General features: G+C 37.8%; 1 protein-coding gene across 1 annotated transcript; it reads right to left on the reverse strand.

Moving 5' to 3' along the window:
- Positions 1-18: 18 nt before the first annotated feature.
- LOC149726954 (cadherin-8-like) lies at positions 19-10,269 on the reverse strand. Its single transcript, XM_089890137.1, has 15 exons — positions 9,643-10,269; positions 9,223-9,375; positions 6,287-6,425; positions 5,711-5,907; positions 5,032-5,164; positions 4,470-4,618; positions 3,896-4,076; positions 3,751-3,823; positions 3,428-3,686; positions 2,944-3,061; positions 2,225-2,347; positions 1,899-2,015; positions 1,589-1,787; positions 900-1,074; positions 19-582 (listed from the first exon to the last, which is right to left on the reverse strand). The coding sequence occupies exons 1-15, from the start codon at positions 10,138-10,140 to the stop codon at positions 340-342; spliced, it is 2,757 nt and encodes a 918-aa protein (XP_089746263.1). The 5' UTR covers positions 10,141-10,269; the 3' UTR covers positions 19-339.
- Between the last annotated feature and the right edge of the window lie 11,601 nt (positions 10,270-21,870).

Here is a 21,870-nt window from a genome sequence, read left to right on the forward strand (position 1 = left end):
TATGAATATGGGCTATGATTAAACTATAGTATTGGAATATGTATTGGCGAAAAGAAGAAGAAAAAACGAACAGTTATTGGCAACCAATGTAGAAGCGATACGGCCGTGAAAAAAACACTCATGAAATAAAATAGAAACGACTACGCTACGCATACAGTAAAAAATAGAACGGAAATTGCCTTCTGGATGAGACTGAAGAATGTCTTTGTTGGTAAAAACACTGGAAACAGTTTTGTGAAGAATGTCTCTTTAATGCTGTGTAAACATCGTTCTACTGGCTTTTTGCACTCGGGCAGCTACGTCAACGCTTCTTAATAGTAATAAGATCCTTCGCGAAGTTTACAGCGCTGTTTTTCGACGTCCCATCGTACCTCGGCTGCTAAGGTAAGAGTTTGCCGGGGAGGGAGTGCGTGTTTCCCCGTCAGACAACTGCGGCCTTCCCGATCCGTATATGTTTGCCAATCGGTCAAATCTTGGTCCCCAGTCACGCAGGTAGTCGTAGTTTTGCTCAGAGTCGTCAGAACCGCTTGCTAAACTGCTCAGTGAACCAGCGTCCGACCCTTCCCCTTCGTAAGCGTATATCTGCAAAGAGAAATCAGTTAATTTCATTGTTTAGTAGGTTGGGGGAAGATGGGACACATTTTCATTCCATGTTCTCGTCCCATTTGGTAATAAACGAAGAACGTTAAAAAAAGAATTAAACCGTATTCTTACGAGTCTCCTAGACCGTTGGTAATTGTTAAAAACACGATCAGGATATTTGGATATTATGTACTAAAAGTGTCCCATCTTGCCCCACAGGTATATATATTAGTGGGTTTATTATACATAACACAAAGCAAGATTGTTTTTTTTTTGTTTAAATTAGCTTTGTAAAAATTTTTTGATAAAAAACTAACCTGAAGTGAATCGAATGCTAGTTTTGCGTCGTCTTGGTCCTCGGCTGATTTCCTATCAATAATGAAATCTCGTATGTCAGGGGACACACCGTTAAGATTGGGGACATAAGGTGGGACCGTGCTCACTTTGGTCGAAGGAGGACTGGAGAAATCGAGTCTGTGTTTCACCTGAGACCTGGGAAAGCAGTTCGTTTGATTAATACGTGGATTTAAGCGTTGTGTTATATAATCTGTGAAAAAGGATTTTATTATAGCAGGGGAGGGGAGAAGATCTTTTCATGCTATTTTCTCTTCCCATTTAGTAGTAAACAAAGCACATTTAAAGAATTATAAAACGTATCGTCACGACTTCCATAGACTGTTGTTAATTGTTTAAAACTCGATCAGGATATTTGGATATTATGTGCTAAAAGTGTCCTATCTTCCCCTACAGTACTATATATAATGCAACACAGTTATAGAATTGTGTGTGTACTATTTGTGATAACTTTTATTCATTTCCGTGTTATAACGACTGCCATTCCCCACCACGCGAAGATAAAACAAGTTACATTCATTTTTTCGGCCAATCCTGGCTTAAATCCTAGGCCGCGGGTCTTGACACACATAGAATAGAGTTACATTTATTCCAATGCCGCTGTATATATTACATGCGAGATATTTAAAACATTAGGGAGTGTAAAACGTACCCGGAAGAGCTGCTGCAGTAGTCTCGTTGCAGCGCACTCAAGTCAAATGCCGCTGTATCTTCTTCTCCCCCTCCCTCCTCATTGTAAGTTATGATGTTCTCCCTCACGTCATCTTCACTAGAACTGATGCTGGCTTTGAGTAATAACTCCGCGCGATTGTGACGACGGCGTCGAACCGTTATGAGAACGACAACGAAAACTGCAAAGTGGAAACGGTTATTTAAAAAATTCAAAACTAAACAGTACTTTTTTACTAAAGTGCTCTAAAAACAGACTGAATTCTTAACAATAAATATATAATTTTGCTTACCTAGTAAAAGTACAACAACAGCCAGAATAACCAGCAACATCTCAAAGGGCAGCGCACCAGTTAACGCTATGACGTCACAAAGCTCTTCTCCATCGTCTGTGCACTGACAGGCTCGAACTGTGACGTAACAATAAAAGGTTATTCTCAGTGTCTTTAAAAACAATACGTCACAATCGAGAAATATGACGTCACAATCGAGACATATGATATCACGATCGAAAGACATGACGTAACAATCGAGAACTATGAGATCATAATCGATAAATATGACATTACAATCGAGACCTATGACGTCACGATCGAGACATATGACGTCACAAACGCACCTGTGATCGTATATGACGCGTTCAACTTCGGTCTTCCGTTATCTTCAACTATGAAGGGAAGTTTATATTCTCGAATGGAAGACGAGTAACCTTTATGTACTGTGCGCAGGTTAGCGCTGCCGTCTGCCAGGAAAAATATTATAAAGTCAATTGGAAAATATCTTCATGGAAATAAATTAAAATTGAAAAAAAGATTATATAGTAGGGTGGGGGAAGATGGAACACTTTAAGCACATAGTATCCGAATATCCTGACCGTGTTTTAAACAATTAACAACGGTCTATGGAAGTCGTGAGAATACGGTTTTATAATTCTTTGACTGTTTTTTGGTTTACTACCAAATGGGACAAGAAAATAGAACGAAAAGGTGTCCCATCCCCCTCATTCTACTGTACAAACGTTTTCTCACGACTCTATAAACTTAAAAGCGTTGCTAATTACGATTAGGAAATATGGGATATTATGTGCTAACGGTATTTAGCCTAAGGTGGCTGTACACAGTATTCGGAATTCGTCCGTTTTGTCCGTTGTGTCTGTATTTCGCTGCCGCATGCGGAACTCGGTAATGTGTTTGCATACGACTTCGCAAGCGAATTCGCATGCCGGATACTGTGTACAGCCACCTTTGCCCTACAGTAAACATTTCAAAAACGATCAACGCGTTTTAGATGAAAATAAAAATATAATCTAAATGTAGAGAAAAAAACCTAATGTCTTACCGTTGTTGTTTATAATTTCGAAGTGTTTATAATTATCGTCATCGGTGCTGTAGAACTTAAACGGGGCTCCGTTGCTTTCCGAATCGGGGTCAGAGAACTTAATGCTAGGGTAGAGGATCTATGAAATGAAAGGAGACGTTATGAATGAACGAATAAATGAATGTAGATTGATTTATCCTCACGTGGCGAAAAAAACGACAGTCGTTATAATACTGTTCTGTTTCATACACCTCGTGCTCGCTTACGAGTTACCACTATGTAACTTTGTGGTCGAATGTTCTCGACGTTAAGCAGACTAACGTTCGTTTCGTTTATTTACGTTTACACCGTTAATGTTGATTTTTTTAAATGGATACAAAAAATGGTTTTAAGAAAGGCATTTAACTGTCTGTGATTTGCGCAAGATTGTACTGTCAAATAGGACAAGAAAATAGAATGCAAATGTGTCCCATCTCCCCCTATCAGGTATTTACTCCATTCTCACCTGGCCTTTGTCGTGCCGATTGTCACACAGCACAACCTCCACTTTATCGCCTCCAAGCGGTCGTGGTGGATTGTCGTTGACGTCACTAATACTGATCGTCACTCGAGCGGAACTACCTTGCTCTAGCGCCCCTGGTGACCCCGCGTACACTGTGACGTCATAAGTGTCTTTGTCTTCCCTATCGAGCTTCCCAGCCACAGAAATCATTCCGGAAATGGGGTCGATGGCGAATTTTTTGCTCTCGTCTTTCATGAAATAACTGTGGAAATTTTTGGTAAAAATCGGTTTCAAGATTTTGAAGCTTTGACCCGAAGTAAACTTACGAGAAAATGTCGCCCTCGGGGTCACTGGCGGTCACGGCTCGAATGGGGAATCCTCTAATAGCGTCCTCTCGAACTAGAAAAGAGTTTAGATTTTAGACCAATAAAAAAAACATTAAAATTGAAAAAAACTTTTGAATATTTTTACCTGAAAATTCGAAATTGACCTCTGTGAACTCAGGCGGTTCGTTGACGTCAGTGACGGTGATGACGACATCAGTGACGTCATCCAATGCGCCAAGGTACGCAAGAGAGGGGTCAAGATGGGTGTTTCTAGCTCTCACTTTGACGTGGTATTGGTGGTTAGGGGTGGTTTCATAATCCAACCTCTGAAAAATAGTTTTTTGTTAATAAATTTATTGTTTTAAATTTTACGATGAATAGTTTTGTTTTCAAATTCTTTGGTCTAGCTTTATCATCATAAGTTCATTCTTTTTTAAGTCGTTTCTTTTAATCGGTAATTTTCACAGAATTTATAGCATTTTGTCTTATTATAGTAGGGTGGGGAAAGATGGGACACCTTTAGCACATCATATCTAAATGTTCTGATGTTTTTAAACAATTAACAATTAACAACGGTCCATGGGAGTCGTGAGGATACAGTTTTATAATTCTTTGAATGTTCTTTGTTTACTCCCAAACGGGACGCGATAATCGATTGAAAATGTGTCCCATCTTCCCTCACCCTACTATATTATTGTAAAAGTAAATAGCCAACGTACCTTTTTAACTTTTAAGACTCCCTGGTGATCGAGTGTTTCGATGCTGAAATAAGCTGAGTCACCACCGTCCTCAATGATGTAAACACTTTGAGCATTTTCACCTTCGTCAGCATCGGTGGTGGAGAGTCGGACAACTTCGGATCCGATTTCTGCCGAAGTTAAAAACCGTTTGAAAAAATAGTTTCAGCGAGCATAAACATAAATTTCCTACTGTCTGTTCAGTTATCGAAACGAAGCTTGCAATAACAACGAAGTTGTTATAACACGCTTTTGGTTAAAACAAAAATGTAAAAATTATACATCCAAGAATTTGAACCCAGGACCCTCCAACTAAATTTTTAGATATAGTAGAGTGGGGGACTAAGGGAAGACGGGACACCTTTAGAACATATTAATCAAATATCCTGATCGTGTTTTTAACAATTAACAACGGTCTATGGGAGTCGTGAGGATACGGTTTTATATTTTTTAAAATATTCTTTGTTAACTACCAAATGAGACGAGAAAATACAATATAAAATGTTGTCCCATCTTTCCCCACCCCTATTTTTAACAAACTTACTGCTGTCTTCTGGGACACGAGGTGTATAAGGTTCATTGATAAACACTGGTGGATTATCATTCACATCAATCACAGATATAGTAAGGGTGGTGCTGGAACTAAAACTTAGTCGAGCGTTCGGGTCGTCTCTTGCCTGTAAAATTGGGTTAGGTTTTATATTGGAATAATACCAAATGTGTATTAAACAGAAAATGCCAAAAATTTTTTTTTTTCAAAAATTACTTAACTGTATGGATTTTTTTGGATTTATTATTTCTTTGTTACACCTATGGTTTTCAAGTGCTTTGGTCAGCTTTTTGATTATTAGTTTATTTTATATTGTTACTCTCTTCACTCGTTAATTTTCACAGAATTTATAGATTTATTATTTGTTTGTTACACATTTCGTAGCAGGTTATTAATTTAAAATATAGTAGGGTGGGGGAAGGATGGGACACCTTTAGCACTAATTATTAAAATATCATGATCATGTTTTAAACATTTAACAACGGTCTACAGAAGACGTGAGGATACGGTTTTATAACTCGTTGATTTTTTTTGTTTATACTATTAAACTGAACGAGGAAATAGAAAGAAAAGGTATCCCATCGTCACCCATCCTACTAATATATATATATATATATATATAATTTACCCTGTGCCGTTAATTAAACTTTTCATATAATTTTATTAATTTTACCTGAATAACCAGCTCATAGGTGTCGCTCTCCTCTCTGTCCAAGTTTGACGTGATAGTGCTCACTGTCCCCCTCTCGTGGTGGATAATAAACTTGGTGGCAGCGTCACCTGGCGACGGGAGAACCGAGTATCTGATCTGACCGTAAGGCTGCGTCGGGTCGTCCGCGTCATGTGCTATGACGTCAGTAACCTTGGTTCCTATGTTTAAAAATGCTGTGTTAATTTAAGTTGCCTCGAGAGATTTGAACCCAGGATTTTCTAGACCATCTTACCCCAACATACTTGAACCATCTTATCCCAACCTACTTGGACCATCTTACCCCAAAATACTTGAACCATCTTACCGCAACATACTTGAACCAACCTACCCCAACCTACTTGAACCATCTTACCCCAACATACTTGAACCATCTTACCCCTACCAACTTGAACCATCTTACCCCAACATACTTGGTCAACTTGGACCATCTTACCCCAACCTATTTGGACCATCTTACCCCAACCCACTACACAACGCTAATAACATAGGCAGCACTGGTTGAAATCAATTGTGCAACACTGCAGCAATGATACTTACCAGACGGCGATCGTTCTTTGACACGAGCATGAAGCTTTCCCGCCGAAAACTCGGGAGCGTTGTCGTTTTCGTCTAAAACGTCAATTGTTATCTCGCTTGACGGATCAAGAGGGTTTCCCATACTGTCGTGTGCGGATACCTGGAGAAAGGAGTCGTTTAAATATAAGTTGAAAGTTGCAGTTTTGAATTTACGTATTCGTATAGTACTGTATTGTTGATGGGATACAGTTAGCACCTAAAAAAACACATTTTTCCTGAATAATTTTAAACAATTAACAACGCATTTTTAAAATCGCGGGATTGTGCTTTTGAATTCTGTAAATATTCTTTGTTTACTACAAAATGTACCGGGAAAAGTAATTGACAACGTCCCATCTTACCCACTATATAGTAGGGTGGGGGAAGATGGGAGGGAGATATTCTTACCCAAAGTTAGTATAGACCAAGTTAGGAAACGGCGCTCGTGTCCGCCATTACGGAGCCCACAAAGCGTGAATCGCCTATACAAATGCATGGTCGGCATGTGTTCATGTAGTTCTTGTAAGCGATACAAAGCTAGAAAACCCGTATAGCGGTTGTTTTAACATTTAACATATAATTTCTAATATAATTCTTGTTGTATAATATTAAATCTAAGAATTAATGTGAAGTAAATTAATATTTTGACTGGTTTTCAGCGTACAGTGTGGTTTAACAGGATACTTAACGTTGGCGATTAATACTAGCAGCAATCAGCTTAGTTTACATAATAGTATATGATCATACCTACGAATCTGCAGAACCAGTATATACTACATTTATAATTCAACATGAGTGGCCATGCAGCTCCAAACTGCTTAAGTACTAGCAGATAAGGTGTTCGCGTATTCCGATTTCATAAAGACCAAGAACGCAGAAAAGGTAGCTTATTAATTCAAGCAGAGGATCAAAAATAGTAACTCAGTATTGTTTACCACAATGTCACTTCGATATTAGGCAAATTTTACAAAGATTCCTTAAGTTTCGTTACCGGGTATACGTGTTAAGTTTGTGAGCCAAAAAGGAAAATCACGGTAATTTACATGTAAAACTGCAGCTAGATACACTAGTATATGTTAATGTTATGCGTTTTTGTTTGTATTTTTATATTTTAAACATGTTCTTTTATATTTCTGGTTGGTATACTTGATATTTTCTGTTTTTTTACTCATTAATCGATCGAGTGTTCAATAAAATTTGATTCTTTATGTGAGGTTTATTATTGTGTTAAGATATAACATTAGTAGAAAGCCATTTTTACGCGCAGAAGTGCTTGGTTCTTAAAAATCGCATTACTTAGGCGAAAAACAGCACCCAGCAATGATAAAATGCTATGCTGTGGGCTCCGTAATGGTGGCGTCTATGACGTCATAGACGCGCGACAATGGATAACAAGACTCGTTGTTTTACAATCCGTTTCCTAACTTGGTCTACACTAACTTTGTTCTTACCCTGCTTGAGTCCGAGAGAGAAGCCAGAAGGCTGCGATAAATTAAAAAAAAGGTTACCTTTTTATTCTATTTTATCCTCCCTTTTTTGGTAAACAAAGAACATCTGAAGAATTATAAACCGTACCCTCAAGACTCTCATAGAACGTTGTTAGTTGTTTAAAACACGATCAGGATATTTGGATATTATGTGCTAATGCTAAAGGTGTCCAGTCTTCCCCCACCCTACTCTATATATCTTATTTTAATTAGAACGCGTGTGGACGACAAGAGATCTTGCAATCGGCAAGGGATTAGAGTAAATCTCGGATCAGTGTCATTTTAACTCGCGCAAAGGGCTTAGCTCGCTTTATTAGGCCGCAGATGTGTTAAGCAGTAGATTAAGGCGATCCTCTCATAAAGTGGATCCGCCTGCATCGATTATTGCGTCACAGATCCTGCATTATTGCGTTACAGCTTATCTCACTTCTTAAGGCGGTTAATTATTTGAAACCGTGACGTCAAAGGGGAAGTACCAGCAGCTGCGGAAGTGAAGTAGTCCGAAACATATTTTTCTTGCTTGAATTAATAAAGCAGGCCGCAAATTTCAATTAAAGTCCGTCCAAGTTACTCCAAATACTTAGCGTGACGAGCGTTCGAAATTAATATTAATTTCCGATCGTTCAATATCGTACGGTCGAATGCCCGGGTGGACCGAGATGCGAACGGACTGACAGACCTTTATGAGCGTTCCCTTCCCAAAGGAGAAGTCCGTACTATTTATCATCATCTTTACGCTAATCCAATCGTGCTATTGCAAAAAATATCGACCGTACCGCCATAACCCCATACTGTGTAAAACTCGCTATGTTGGCCAAGTGGGAAATGCTATTACTTAATCCTATTCAAAAGTTATTGTCCTATTAAATGGACTTATGAGTAGTTAAATGCGCGGTTACGTTCCAATTGCGCTGGACAAGCTGTTTTATTGGAAAGACCCTGACTGTGTTGAGATACTGCGTCGTAAAATGGGTAATTTTGCTACAGAAACTACTTGGCCTGTAAACTAGAATACACACAAGACACCAGCGTTTTCCAAACTTTTTTGCTCGCGATCCTTTTTAGTCTTTTTCGTACCTTCAGTTAAAATTTTCGTACCTTTACGTTTAATAGTAAAATACAATACAGTAGTATGGGGGAAGATGGGACACTTTTAAGTTTTAACTTCATTTTCTCGTCCCATTTAGTAGTAAACAAAGAACATTGAAAGATATGCCAAGGGTGTCCCATTTTCCCCACCCTACTATATATGTAGTTCTCTTTGTAAAATTGGTAGCCGCGGCGAAATGCGTTACTCCAGTTTGGGAAGCTATAATTTACACTACTGGCTATTTTACACGGCCGATATGTTAAAATATTTGAAGACGTATACTAATACACTAGGCATACTGTACATTCATTTGACATTTTTTGTACAAAAATTCGACTTACGTTAAGTTTGTATGAACTTTGCATTTCTCTATCCAGCTTTTGTTTAACGAATAAACGTCCAGTCAATGGTTCAATTTGAAACAAGGAATCAGCACCACGGCCCGATATGCTGTACACCACTGTACCAGTGAAGTTATCGTATGAAGACCGGATCTGTAATTGAAATATGTATATATAACATGGTATAATTTTCATTTATCTCTTTGAATACAGTAACAAAGATCAAATGATTGAAACAGCGAGAATAGGGAATTAGCAGCAAAACGGCAGCAGTTCAAAACACGCTACAGGTAAAAACTACTTGAGGAAAAAGTTATTTTATAAAAAGCGTAACTGCTAAAGCTTTTGAACATTCTTATGTTGCCTATGTTCCTTAGTAGGTACTGACTAAATCGACACAAAATACATATAGACTCCCACCTTTGCAATTAGTTGGTCTGGATCCCTATTTTCTTTGACCGAATATGAATTGAACACCCAGCGCCTTTGTCGGCTTCGACCGCGTGACGTCAATTCTTGATTTGTGACGTCATGTGAGTATGACATCAGTTTTCCAAAAAGTCCACGGTGTTCTACTATGCCTTCAGTCTTCGTGGATCTCAACATTGGCGTTTCAGATCTAAGCTTTAATTTCAGCAGTTTGTATTCACCATTTTCGCCGCTGTTGTATTTCAACAGAACATTTTGACTCTGAACGGCGTTTCCGCGTACTTTCAGCTTGATTTCGTATCCATAAGTCGCTACTGTAATCTTTAGCATAACTCCATCTTCGATCTCAAAAAAGTCCAAATTTCTGAAGACCTTTGGCAGTCTTAGTATTACATCTCCAGTTTGTGCAGCTTGTGGTACATGTACAGGTATCGTAGTTATTGCATTTCCAAGAGTTGCAAGCATCAGCAGCAAAGCGATCGTCTCCATGTTGTACTTTATGTTTTCGCAGTTTTAGTTTCACACTCTTATACACAACTGGTAATTAACTTTTACTTCCCTGCAAAGTGACAAGATGAAAGCTCCAGCGGTGTTAGCTTTAATGTAAGCAACGCACATCGTGTTTAGAACGCGTGGCGTCCATGATCAAATACAAGAAAAAGAAAAAAAGGCTCTACAATATGTTTGCTCATTGAACCAGTCGCACGCCTGAAGTTCAGCTTATTATTACGCCGTAAAACCCTGTGTGACGTTTTTTGTTTCCTGTCAACTGAAATTTCAAAACTCAGCACCACGCAAGATTTTTGTTTTGTTAGACTTTCCAAAACAAATTGAATTTTCAATTAATATTTGCAGCGCGCGTGTCAAAATATCGCTCGTACAACAAGTTTTCTATACTAGTTCACTGATCCAGCAATGTACGGATGTTCTATATTTAGTTATACCTGTAATCCATACATTTCTGTATCTGGTTATTTTGAATACATTTCCCTTTTTTTTATTATTTCTTAAAATAATATAAACTGTTTAAAACTGCGTTATATCCTCGAGCGCGACTTGTAATTTGTTTCCAGTACTTCGAGATGCGAAAGTATCAAAAAAAGCATTTTCGAATAGTTTAAGAAACATTATCGCCGTTTAAACAGCCTTGCTAGTCACCCGTGACCGTCACGTGACGTAGGACAATGAACTTCGTTCTAGAATTGCAGATCGATTTGAAGCTTGCGTCTCGTAGTCGCCACGATTAACCGTGGTAGTGCATTGTCTTTTCTTTCATTGATTACCGAACAAATGAAATGGCGACACATCGGGACGCAATAATGCAAGCTATTGTCGATATGGACTTAATCCGAGATCGGGAACTGCGTGGCCGGACGCGGGATATTAGCGTTTGAATTCAGGCCGCTTCACAATATTAACACCGGCCTAATAAAGCGCAGATTGTACACGTCTTAATTAGTATGTAACATTGATCTTTTATCTGTATCATCAGAACGTTTAGTCACATTTTAACTCGATTGGGAGGATTTTAAAATGGAAATTACCCTTTGATCGCAAAACTAAGTCAAATTCTAGACGGTTTTATTAAAATTGGTTTTGATAAAAGCTTTTTACGGCTATATCGCTATGATGTAACTCCAGTTTGTCCCTGGACACCAGGACACAAAACAAACTCCGGAATTAGAGCTCCCGTTGACTCTAACCTAATTCCAGACCAGGATATACGATCTCGCCGAGGGATTTCTCACGTTCAAAGTCGACGCCATATTCACACCTACCCGTGCTGAGGAAAGGATTAGCGGCAATGCAAACACCCCGAACCGTTGTGGACATTAAATACCTACGTCCGGGGCAGACAGTTTAAGGTCACGTGGTGAGAAAATTACTCAACCGGAAACGCAGCTTGACAACAATCAAACAATTATGACGTCAGAACTGCAGTCATTTTAAATCTGAGTTGAAGTCATTTAGCAAAACATGACGTCACTAGTTATTTTAATGACGTCATCTTTTTGCATATTGGTAACTCAGCAATAAAAGTGCAACTTTACTGCAAGTGCATTTTATTTCACTCACTTGACAATTCTATTTTATATAGTGACCGTATGATATTATACAGCAGTGACTTCGCATTTGACTTATTAGTTCCACTAGGCATAAACGTATGTGTTCTTACATACAATTTTACGACAGTACAGAAACTCGTAACAAGCACGAATACAAAAATCTTCAATAACTACCGCTATTATTTTTCGACTTCTCGGAATTAAAAACTTTAATTTTAATCCAACATTTCAACTGTCATTTGACAAGACAACACCAGAGTTACAAAGTAACGTTTTGTATGCGAAGAAACCAAACATTTCACAATATTACTGATAGCATGGACACCATGATATACAGTAGGGCAGGGGAAGACGGGACCCCTTTTAGTTCTATTTCCTCATTCCATTTAGTAGTAAATAAAGAATGTTTAAATAATTACGAAACTATATCCTCACGACTCCAACAGACCGTTGTTAATTGTTTAAAACACGATCAGAATATTTCGATAATATGTGCTAAAGGTGTTCCATCTTCCCCACCCTACTATACAACTATTCTGAGGCACATACTGGACTACACATAGAGTATACTACTTTACATAAAACGCCTTGCGTTATCTGTTCGCTTTCAAACCCCAATCCCACTACCATCTTGACACAGATAGCTAGAATCACAAATCTTCTTCAAACGTAAGTTTACAACAGATCAGAGCGATTACTACAATACACCGACGTCTGCTACACAAGTACTGAAGTACTGCCACAGTGCGACAAGAAAACATTTCAAACTTTGACAAAAAAACGACGCCAAAAGCTTAAAACAACTGTACAATCAACTCAACCTTGAAAAAAAGAATACAAATACCGGCAAGTCGACGCAACGCTGTATTAAACAAGTGATCTTACATAACTACTATATAGTAGACACCTTTTTATTCGATTTTCTCGTCCCATTCGGTCGTAAATAAATAACATTAAAAGAATTATAAAACCGTATCTACACGAATCCCATAGACTGTTGTTAATTGTTGAAAACAAGATCAGGATATTTGAACATTATGTGCTAAAAGTGTCCCTCCACTCTACTTCACGTTCCTTACTACGACTTTCCTTTGCGACTATAACTAAATCTGAATCTGTACATTAATACGCCCACCCATTAACAACACATTTTGCCGTCCGAACGTGATTTCAAAGACCATTACGTAATTTGCATCACTGAAAACATCGAGATTAAATCGCTTCTGTCGCTGCAACATTACCGATCGTCTACCTTACAATAGTTGTAACCCTTTCCCCCCTGTGCCCCTTTCAGTGCGCCCCTATTTAAGGTGATCCATCTTACACCCGAGAACCCCACATTCGACTGCTGTCGCGCAAGCGCAGAATTCATTATGACGTCACACTGAGCGGCGTTCCAAAAGCGACGACCAACAATCACTAAATGGCGTGGGGTGGATTAAGGGATTTCGGTTCCCATCCGCTCACAACGATTGAGACAAGACACTCCTAAAACCTAAACCATTACTTTACCATTCCAATACGAAACCAATAACAGAGAACAAAATTAATAAACCACTGCAACAACACTTCATTAGCGTCATTTACCAACTAATGCTTATAAATGCCACAGAAACTTAATAGTAACGACACGACAAAAGGTTTTTACTTGTATCCCATAACAAAAACTCTACGATTTTCGCATATTTTTGCCACAAAAATTGCCGTTATTTTAAAGATTTTTTTTGTCTAATAGTTTTAAGTTTCACGTACTACAAATATGACGTAGCTTCCGGTCGTCATCAGTTCCGCTCGAGTGGTTCCGTTAATGGCCCACATCGCTACAGCGATCATCCATCAATCTGTCGTTCGTCGTTTGTAGTAAACTCGTATCACGTGACTAGGGGTCGCAAAACGTGGGAACTTAAAATTTTCGCTGGACAATATATGGTAGGGCGGGGTAAGATATTCCATTTTATCGTCCGAATTTGGTAGTAAACAAAAATTTGTTACATATGTATATAACCGCGGCCACAGGATTTTAAAATAGCGTTGTTAGTTGTTAAAAACAATCAGAACACATAAGATATAGATGCTAACGATATCTCATCTTACCCCACTCTTATATTTCGTATTTTTGTGTTCTAAGTTTTGAAACGTTCTATTTCTGTACCCTATAACATAACACATATATTTGATGAACTTAAACAAAGCTAACAAGCAAAAATTATCTAGACGAATACGCGCCTTCTATATTATAACTTAAAACTGTATAGCCTTTCCATGTTTACACATTATGTTTAACCATAGGTTCAACTACGATTATTTCTTGAATATTCTAAATAATAGGAGAAAATGTAAACGAAACCTAAGAATATAAAGCTGACGTATAACTCCGGTTGTCATGACTTCAATTTTTTTTTTCATAACTCCCTAGTTAGCCATTTATCTTGTCCATCTGTCAACTTTTCAAAACTATCTGGCCTCGATCTAAATGTGACTGATAAAAAGCTTTGTCGGGAAAACTGAGGTGGCCAAATTAGGGCTTAGATGTAGCTCCTACTACTGACTCCCTGCAGCTATCGTAGCTTACTCATCATCGTTATCTGGGAGAGCTTTTTCGCAACATAAACTTCAGAGGGAATATTATTTTTAATATTCAATCTCTGTCTGGATAAATGGAAGAAAAATAACAACGGTCTAAGTCTAGAGACTTCCCACTGGGCAGGACGCTTAATTTCTATCAATCTTAGATATTGAAAAACACCAGTGTCCCACTTTTGGTGGGTTTGGACTCCGAAACGAAGCTCGTAAGATGGATATAAACGTTCGGGAATACTCGAACCGTCCCCGCGGCCAACTCGCTTGACAATATCCAGACGTAGATAGTTAATGGAGGCGCGTTTTGAGTGCCGCGCTCTCTGACTCACAAAACCCTTGCACCAACAGGGATTAACTGCAACAACACGAAGTGGTCTTCAACTAATCCCAGCACTCGAAAAGTCGCCGCGCGTCAGCGGGAACTGCGCTCTCGAATTCCGGCCGAGCCCGTGACTCAGGCCCGATGTGTACGCAGTTAATCCCCGTAGTAGAACGTGTCTAGATTCGTAGCATCTCGACATTTTCTCCCCCTGATGAACCGATGACAAACACAATCGACATAAACATCAATTATAGTCAAGTCAACTTAACAAGTTATTTTTCGCAAATTGGGAAACCGTAAAGTACCGCAAAACGTCAAAACGGCGACTGGGCGTGGCAGAAACTTGTCAGCACCTACTGACAATTTCATTCGAAAATCTCAGGCGCCATTTTTAAGTCACATGGAAAACTGGAAGTCAAAATTCTAAATTAAAAACCGTACTATTAGTCTTCAGTTTACGCTCACTGTGGTATGTTTTTAAACTGATGGTTTTTGACGCTATGCTCGCTGCCGAGCTCCGCGCTAAACACTAGTATACACTACAACTTACTCAGCAAATACAGTATCTCAAACTAAATAAAAAGTGTACACAAAACTTGCTATAAACAAACTTCTCCGCGCATGCAGAGCAAAACTTAAAATAGCAACAAAATTTGCAACTGTTCGAAAATTTAAGGAAATAAATTCAAAATATCCAGCTGGAAAAAACAAAGAAACTAGACCTTGAATCGGCGACTTGTTGTCTCGTCGTTAAATCGCGTCGTTCTGCAACAAACGTTTTAAACTGTGACGTCACAATAGACGGCAAGCTTGACCTTAATCGCGATGCCAAAGACAGTGGAATCGCATCGAAACCGCGGGAGAGAAGCCTGGGAGAGAAGCAGTGTGACGTCACAATTACTGAATGGTGCTGTACTAAAACTTTGATTTTTTTTCTTAATGTATAGTACTGTGGGGGAAGACGAGACACCTTTAGCAAATAATATCCCAAATATCCTGATCGTGTTTTAAATAATGAACATCGGTCTATTGGAGTCGTGAGGATATAGTTTTATAATTCTTTAAAAGAAAGAGTGTCCCATCTTCCCCCATCGTGCTATATCTGCACTACAACATATGTAATTCGTATTTTTCGTACAGTTATAGCGTGAACGTTTATGATATTTACTAGGTTGGGGTAAAATAGAACATTTTTTATTCCCTTTATCGTATCATTTGGTAGTAAACAAACACTACTTAGAAATTGATATAACTATATCCTCACTCTAAAAGACCGTTGTTAATAGATGAAAATACGATTAGGAAATATGGGATATTATGTGCGAACAGTATCCACCTTACCCCACAGTACCATGTGGCATATACCATTTGGAATTATAGGAAAACTACTAATTTGTTTAAAAACGTAGAATCTAAAATTTAACATTTTATTTCCATCCATTTTTTAAATCTGCAAAAATCAAACCGAGTTCTGTTTTGAAGCACAATTGTTATTGTTACGTCACATTGCTTCTTTGTTACCTCACACGGCGGGTCAGTGACGTCACAAGGTCGAGAGTTGGGACAATTTTCGCCATTAAGCCGCGGAAAATCGAGCCACGACAAATTAGTACAACCGGTAACTGGAAACCACATCGTTTACATGAGAGATTATGGCAGTCAGGACAAATAAACAAATCTAATTTCCCGGTTGCAGACGGTTAGGCGACAATGGCGTGTATGTATTATAGTAGGGTGGGGAAAAACGGGACACATTTAGCACCTAATATCTAAATATCCTAATCGTTTTTTAAACAATTAACAACGGTCCATTGAAGTCGTGAGGATACGGTTTTATAAATCTTTGAATTTTCTTTTTTACTACCAAATGGGATGAGAAAAAGAATGAAAATGTTTCCGATCTTTTCCCACTAACTGTGTATTATATTGTAGTATTAAAGTAGGATACGCAATGACTTGATTCGGCAATTTTTCGCAGAAAAATTTCTACAAATATATTCTAAATGAACCTATTTCTAAAAAATATTAAAATAGAGTCACTTCGTGTTTTTTAAAATCGATATAAAAAGATTAAATTCACATTCAACTCTTATTATATGCAGATGTAACTCGAACTATTACAACTTGTAATTCAATTTGATTTTGTTGCAATGACGTTTATTTAAACATAATACGACAGTACGATGGTATTATTAAATTATATGCCAATTATTACTGATTACTCTTGTCAGTTTTCAGGTTGTTTATTTGGTTCTAACATTATTTTGTTACTGGCGCGATTTGTAAAACCTTATTGTGACGTCATAGTACCGCAGATTTCCCGCTTTGTTACGTAATAATGCAAAATGTGCTTGGAGGAACGAATGACTTCTATGTGGGGGACCTGCGTAAAACTGTTCCAAAAACGTTATAAATTAAATCAATGTGTCCGTAAACCCAAAGTAAACAATACCGTACGTTTCCAGTTAAATAAATTTGTTAAAGAAAACCTTGAGACAAAACGACAATGATTGTATAGTAGGGTTGAGTAAAATGGGACATGGTTTCATTCGTTTTTCTCGTTTAATTTGGTAGTAAACAAAGTTTATGTACAGAATTATGTAACCGTATCCACACGACTCTATAAAGGCGTTGTGAACTGTTGAAAACACGATCACAAAATTTGGGATTTGTGGGCTAACGGTATATCCCACCTCACCCCACAGTACTACACTTAGAATAAATATATTATATTAAAATAGCAGTATTAATCTTTATAAACCAAACCCTCTTATTTTATTCGACGTTTTTGGAGAAAGTATTTCGGCGACTTCCAAAATACATTTAAAAATCTAGAAATCCGAACTTTTTTTAAAAACGCCTACGACATGAGAATTTTAGCCTTTAGATTAAATGGAAAATCGAATTGCGAAACCCTGCTGTGGGAAGAGTTCATAAATACCCCGCTGTGTGGATTCCAGCGCTATTCTGTCTAGAACGAAGCGGTAACGCGTCACTGCGGGGAGTTAGGAGAATGGCACAGCGCGGTAATAGGCGCGAAGAAGTCAATTGTAAGATTTTAAATTCAGTCTTTAATATGAAGATTTCACTATAAGGTCATACCTCGAATCAAATACACGACTAAAAATAAATAAACTAGTTTAATGCCAAAGGTTCACAGTTACTATAGTGACCTAATTAGGTTACATGTATAACCATACATAATAGGAAGGGACGACGACACACATTTAGCACTATTTAAATATCTTGACCGTTTTTTTTTTGACAAATAACAACGGTCTATGGGAGACGTGAGAAACCAATTTATAAATCTTTGAATGTTCTTTAGGGTTAATACTAAATGGCACGAGAAAATAGGATAAAAAGTGTTCCAGATTCCCCCACCCTATACTGTATAGTATTTTTTTCGATTAGGTTATTTCAGAATTTAGTTTTATCTTTTCGTTTTGATCAGGCTGGTGCCGAAAAGTTTAAATCCAGAAACTGGCGTTATCTCGTCATCAAAGCACTATTGTGACGCGAACCATCGATTACTTGGCAGCTATATAAACATGGCGTCGAATTTATTAAAAAATGAGAATTTCTCCGAAATTTATGATTCAAACACTCAAACAATACGAACTCTTTTGAGGGTTCACAACTAACCGCGTTTACAGCTTTGATTGTTTAAATTACAATAAAAAGCGCAGAATTAAACATGTACAATACACATACACAGACCTACGATGCTCTCCCGTATAATATTCATTAAGATCCCGGCCTATCTTATCCCATGGGATCCGTGACTTCAATTAATTGCCTAAGTGGGATTTGAATGCCACAGTATCTCGGGTATCGACTAGACACTTATAACAGGAAAGCAACATTAAAGGCGAAGCTGTGTTTTGGCGCATTAATGGCCAAAAATAACCACGAATATAGTACTGTGGGGTAAAATGGGACACCTTTAGCACATAATATCCTGATCGTGTTTAAAACAACTAACAACGGTCTATGGGAGTTGTCAAGATACAATTTTACAATTCTTTGAATGTTCTTTGTTTACTACCAAAAGGGACGAGAAAATAGAATAATAATGGTGTCCCATATTCCCTCACACTATTATACAATTATAAACATACACTACGACCTGCCAGAGCTGAAAAGCTACATTGTACAAAATGTGCCTATTGGTTCTCTTACAAAGTAAATATTAAATATACACTGAAATCTCTGTAAAACGTCCGATTGTTTTAAATAGCATTACTAAACCGGTTGACTTTGCCCATTCAAATTAACGCATTTAAATTTACATGACACGAGAGACCCACCTCAGCTTTATTGCTATTTTATCCTAAACATTCTTACTTTCGTATAGGAAATACACGTGTAAGCTGTCATGCATAGAATACACTAGCTATAAGAACGATTCGACTATATATCTAATGGTCAGCAGAAGACTACACGCAATGTTTAAGATGGCATAATGCTCGTATTCCAACTCCCTAGGCGTCCTTACGAAGACCTCGTTCTTTCACAACAGAATCTTATACGTCATTATTGCTACACCAAGAATTGCATGCGTTGAGCAAGTTCTTCCCAAAATCGATGCTGGCAGGTGTAATAACACAGGTTCCGTCGCCAAACTGCCGGTCATCGATCTCTTTCTATGATATTCGCCCACAATCGATGCGTTACAGCAATTAATGGCGTAGCATAGTAGAGCATGTTTCCGCTTACAAGTCAGTTCCAAGGTTTAAAATTGCGACTGATAAACAATAAAAACGAAAATGTTTAAGGTCTCTGAGGGTTTGGTATTAAGAGCATCTGGTCACGCTCTAGCGCGTGTGGTGACGTCACGTTTAAGCTATTTCATATTTCTACATATTGTATGGTAGGGTAGGAAGAGATAGGACACATTTAGCACATAATATCTAAATATCCTGATCGTGTTTTGAACAATTAACAACGGTCTATGGGAGTCGTGAGGATATGGTTTTATAATTCTTTGAATGTTTTTTGTTTGAATGGGACGAGAAAATAGAATAAACAGGTACCTCACCCCCCACCTTACTATATAATGGGATACGTTTTTAATATTTTCTCGTCCCATTTGGTGGTAAACAAAGGATATTTACAGGATTATATACCCATCGCGACGTTAAAAAAGCGTTGTTAACAGTTTTAAAAAAAATCAACAAATATAGGATTAAGGTTCGAACAGTATTCCATCCTACCTTACAGTACTAAATAAAAGTTATATGCGACAACATTAATGCAAAAATACAGAGAAAAAATGATATGTTGCGCCATATTTAAAGCACGTGGCTTCTCGCCTGTTGTTTTTAAGTTTTGGAATTCGAAGACTTTATTAGTAAAAATAGTAACAAAATTAGGATTTTTTAGCGCCATTATTTTTTAAAGGAAGTTTAATTTCACCAATAATCATTCGGAGTGTGTTAAAAGCTTGAAGTCTATAATTACCTTTGTAAAAACAGTAATCAAACTTACAGTTTATTTTCGCCACCACCAAATCGAATTTTGCTTCTTCCTAATTTTCGAAGATTGTACTATAATAACAAAGAATTTTTTTGCTAAAACTATTTTTGCCCGCTGTTTTATAGAAACTTAAAGTTTATTTTCGCGACTGCCGAACCAAATTTCGCTTCTTTCCAAGTATTGGAAGTTTGTACTATAATATCAAAAATCATTTTGCTAAAACTAACTTTGCCCGCTGTTTTATAGAATAGTTTTTTAGGTATAGCTAGTTATGCCTGTTTGTAAAAGCTCAAATTTGCCGATTTTACAAGACACATTTCGCATTTGTTAAACTCTGTCGTTTGCAGTGAAGAAGCGTTATTATGACGACACGAACACTCATTAGTGCACGAGCGCGAGTGGGAAAAAAGTAAAAGGATAAGCGGCACTCGTAATAAAGAAACAATTATTTGTCTCTCTTCGCGGCACCTCGGAAATACAAGGAGGAAATAAATAGCGCGTTTTTCTTTTGATATGTTACTGCATTAAATTTATATAATATAGTAGTGTGGTGCAAGATGGGACTTTTTAGCACTTTTATCCCGTATTTTCTAATTTTAACAATTACCAACGCCATTTTAAGGTAGTAAGGGTGCGGTTAAATAATTCTTTGAATGTTCTTAGTTTACCACTAAATGACTGCACCGCAGCACAACTAGTTTATTATGAAGGTATTTTTAAATAAAGAATAACCGAACGAATGTATAATAAAACGTATAGTAGGATGGGGAAAGATGGGATATCTTTTCGTTTCATTTCCCGTCCCATTTGGTAGTAAACGAAGCACTTCCAAAGAATTACAAAACTGTATCATCACGACTGCCATAGATCGTTGTTAATTTTTCAAAACACGATCAGGGTATTTAAATAGTATGTGATATATGTGTCCCGTCTCCCCCACCCTACTATATATCTTTACGTGGCGAGGCAACGAGGGTGGTTATAACACTGGTGTATTGTTACAAACATGTTGCTCCTATATTATTTGTTTTATCTGGGCATGGCAATATTAACCAAAGTTTTAATTTACGAGTGTCACATTGTACAATTAACAGAGTTGTATACCGAGTATCAGACTTGCCTTGCGCCTTCACGTTGATCGTAATGAATCATATAGCAATGAAACCGCACACGCCGGTGTAGACCAACGTTCATGTACTGTAGTCTATATATTTTAACCGCACACGTTGGTGCAGACCAGAATTGAATGAATGAATATGAATGTAATTATTTCATGTTATTTCATGTCGCCCATAGAAATCACATAGCAACCAGCAAATGGGGCTAAATTGATTATATATGTTTATCTGCGGACTCTGGTGCAGACTATATTGTAATCCCACACGCAGGTGTATACTTTTATAGTTTTCTAATCTAGCGGTTCTTTGGCGTGTATTATGGAAAACCGCTGCTCATGTCGCTTTATCTTGTCATTCATCAGGTACCCGCATTTTTGTGTCTTATCTATATCCACGAGACCGGGTATCCGATCCCAATTCGATTTGGCCTCCCCAGATCGATACGTATCTCATTAACAGTGAGGCTCCGCGCATTATAGATACCGTCAGCACATCCGTACTTACGCCTTGAGTGAAAATAAACCTAATTGGCTCCCCAATGTGGACATTTTTACAAACACCCTTACGTTTTTACAAGCGCAATAAATCAGACTGAGAATTGGCACTTACCCGCTTATTGCAGAAGCCAATTAACTTTTAATGGTTGCGTTCTTCA

This window comes from Ciona robusta, chromosome 12 (genome assembly GCF_009617815.1).
Source record: "Ciona robusta chromosome 12, ASM961781v2".
Lineage (NCBI taxonomy): Eukaryota > Metazoa > Chordata > Ascidiacea > Phlebobranchia > Cionidae > Ciona > Ciona robusta.

What these genes read in the sequence shown, in the direction of transcription:
- LOC149726954 (XM_089890137.1), bottom strand. Translation starts at nt 10,140, where the DNA reads ATGGAGACGATCGCTTTGCTGCTGATGCTTGCAACTCTTGGAAATGCA. An exon ending in CAAAGAACGATCGCCGTCTG is followed by an intron (nt 5,908 to 6,286) that starts GTAAGTATCATT and finishes TTTTAAACATAG; the next exon opens with GAACCAAGGTTACTGACGTC. An exon ending in TGTTGTTGTACTTTTACTAG is followed by an intron (nt 1,788 to 1,898) that starts GTAAGCAAAATT and finishes TCCACTTTGCAG; the next exon opens with TTTTCGTTGTCGTTCTCATA.